This window comes from Limulus polyphemus, unplaced genomic scaffold (assembly GCF_000517525.1).
Source record: "Limulus polyphemus unplaced genomic scaffold, Limulus_polyphemus-2.1.2 Scaffold72, whole genome shotgun sequence".
Lineage (NCBI taxonomy): Eukaryota > Metazoa > Arthropoda > Merostomata > Xiphosura > Limulidae > Limulus > Limulus polyphemus.
Genome location: NW_013665682.1, coordinates 104,031 through 107,207, shown reverse-complemented (window position 1 = coordinate 107,207; position 3,177 = coordinate 104,031). Strand labels below are relative to the sequence as shown.

The 3,177-nt window shown below is 31.2% G+C and overlaps 1 protein-coding gene across 3 annotated transcripts in view; it reads right to left on the bottom strand.

Moving 5' to 3' along the window:
• Positions 1 to 3,177, bottom strand: part of LOC106466050 (rap guanine nucleotide exchange factor 4-like) — a 110,457-nt gene that overhangs the window by 21,521 nt on the left and 85,759 nt on the right. For all 3 annotated transcript variants that reach the window (XM_022394540.1, XM_013926295.2, XM_022394550.1), the window contains 2 exons: positions 2,828 to 2,967; positions 2,233 to 2,379 (listed from right to left, as the gene is read on the bottom strand). In XM_022394540.1, coding sequence (XP_022250248.1) covers positions 2,233 to 2,379; positions 2,828 to 2,967 — 287 coding nt within the window. The remainder of the gene's footprint in view (positions 1 to 2,232; positions 2,380 to 2,827; positions 2,968 to 3,177) is intronic.

Below are 3,177 nucleotides of genomic sequence, written 5' to 3'. Positions count from 1 at the left end.
AACCACCTGGCCATGCCGGGCCTCAAGATTTAAATAATTACATCATTGATCGCACACTGAACTTTAAAGTTTTCAATAAAATAGAAACTTTCAGTTATAAACCTTCCATTCCGAAATATGAATATTCCAAACAACTTATGTTACAAATGTTTACTACTCTCAGCTTATTAGATGCTCTAGAATTTGTTCATCATTACAAGATTTTGCGAATAGAGCTCGTAAATTCACTCGGAGTTTTCATAATTAGGGTCTCTCTTTGCAAACATTAATCAAACATTTCATTCAATGATCTGGATAATTGAACAATATTCTTGCGAAACACTATAGGGTTTAGAATTTTCACAGAGTATTACAAACTCCAAAACATTTCCACTTCTACTCGCCGAACCCTTGGGATGTAGGATGTTGTTTGGATAACAGTAAAAGGATTTCTTGTATTGATCACAATTGTTTTTACCTCCTGCTAATTTAACTTCTGGTTATGAATACATAAAACTAGCTATATAACAGTTGGGTATACGACATTACGTTATCTGTTAAGCTACTATAATTTTTTCGCATTAATTTCATCGTGACATTTATGACTGTTGTAACTTTCCTTTATAAGTTATTATTACTGTTAATCTTCCTCGCATTTACACTTGACTTTTTACAGAAGATTCATCTTTATTTATCAACAAGTTGAGCAATAATTAAAATTATTATATTAATTAGTGAACGCTCGTGTAGAAAAAGGTATTAAACGAAATAACGCGAGTAGTAAGATTTATAACATACCAACATTTTCCAGAATGAAGAACGTTGTATTAAAAGAGTTGATAATGCTTAGTTACTAGTTCGAGTAAATAACGATTCGATTGGTTATCCATGTGTTACAGTGTCGTTTATTGGAGCTGTGATATAGTTACAGAGGGCGTAGCTATCTCTACAACTGTGGATGTCTGTGAAGACAGATATTTAACACACTAGAGGGCTGAACGCTAGAGTTTTTTATGTTTTGTAGCTAAAATATACTATATCCTTCCTTCGTAACAACTTTTGTTATAGGTAATGGCGAAAATATTTAATATATCTTGTTTTATGTTATGCATTATACTTTAGTTATAAAGATGGTTTTGCATTGTTAGCTTAGAACATGTATTTAGAACTAATCTAAATTTCTTAAGATGACCAAACATCAGGAGATATTATTGGGTTTACGGCCAAAAATATCATTAACAGTGAGAATACCCAACTGATGAAACAATGTATTCTAATCTTTATAAGTTCATATGAACGATACAAGTATATATTTAATTAGCTATACTAACAACCAGATTGATTTTTTGAGTTTAGCTCTAAGTATACAGCTTACTGTGATCGGAAGTTATTATAAATAAAATTGAAAAAGTTTTAAGGTATGCATCCAAATTTTTAATTCATAGCAATATTTTGCTATACTCTGGATCACTTTACATACGATACACTGGCCGTCCGATGGTAGAATGGATGTGTAATTACGTCTTTAATATACCAAATAGTAATCCAGACAAGTTTTAGCAAAATATATCAACCAACATGACCAAAACGTCCCCAGAATACTAACCTAGTCACTACACTTTATTAATCCTAAAACAAGATGATGAAAACGAGCTAATCGACTGACTTAGCATTATCTACTCAAATGAAACGAACGGAAGATTATTTTATTTCTATAAATTTATTTTATATGTATCTATTTTTAAGTTAAATGTTTTTAGCTTTACTCGCCAGAGGGAACTAACACTCGAACACGGATAAGTCATCTGACAATGATGCGTCGTTTTCTTTTAGCAGTCTTTACCTTTGGCACAAAGCTACGCAATGAGCTAGCTATATGCACATTATCCACCGTAGGAATCGAACCCTAGATTTAAGCATTGTAGGTTCGTAAACTTACCACTGATCCACAGAGGGACATCTTATAACTAAATGATAAACCATAATCCTATATTAATTTCATAGAAACTTTAATATTCCTTATTTTCAACTAATCTCTGTATAAATTAAATTATCTTTCGAATCAAGCACATGCTTCATTAATTTGTTTTTTATTTTTGTACGTTAATCGTTTAGAACAATGCACGTATTAGTTATTTGAATTAATTTAATTAACCTTACGAATATGTAATGGTTTTGAAATTTGTTCTCAAGTGTCTTTCAGTTCGTAATTCGAAATACCAAACACACACAATTCAATATAAATATATGTACCTCCTGTAGACCTAACTTCCACTAATAGTACGTCATCCTTTAGTCCAAGCTTATCAGCTGCACTGCGTTTAATGGTCTCAGCAGTGGCTGCAGTTGGTGTCTTTAAAGTAGTGTAAGTTTGGTCAGCACGATAGACTCGAAAAATAACTGAAAAATATACACATACATGTATTTGAAGGTAATTTGGAAACTATTTAAATGTCTCAAAAGAGATCGTATAGTCATTACCTTTATTATATTATATAGTCTTTATTAAAATCACCCTTCAAATTTATTTAATAAAACGTCAACTTAAAACTAAGTATTTATTCAAATCACCCTTCAAATTTATTTAATAAAACGTCAACTTAAAACTAAGTATTTATTCAAATCACCCTTCAAATTTATTTAATAAAACGTCAACTTAAAACTAAGTATTTATTCAAATTTATATAAAAAATCATGCCAACTTTAAGAAACTTAAAAGGCTGATCATTTTAAAATAAGAAAATATCCTTATAGTAAAAATAATAGAATCAGCTGCTGGCAGACAGTAACATCAGAAAAAACACAGTTCTCAGTTTGATCATTGCGAGATGTTTATTTTCGGACTTACTTTCATCTGTGGATTTGATTGGTTGTCTATCTTCGTCTTCGTCTTCCTCTGCAGAGCCGCTGGAGGTTAGCCGTTCTAGTTGACCGCTGTTTGATATCTTCCACCGCTGGGAAGCGCTACTTGCCAAGTCGACCTGAAATCTTCAATTATTGTCAGTAGCTTTTTAGGATACAACATTTTCCTTGTTTTCTGAACTTTTAAACTCAATTTCGTCATTTTTTGAACATGGAATTGACTTTAAAGCTTTTTTTTTCATTTCTTATTTTAACGAAAAACGAATCCTGACTTGAGATCGATTTGCTTTGTTTTTGTTTGTAGTTTGTTTGTTTGTAATTAAGCATCAAACTAGA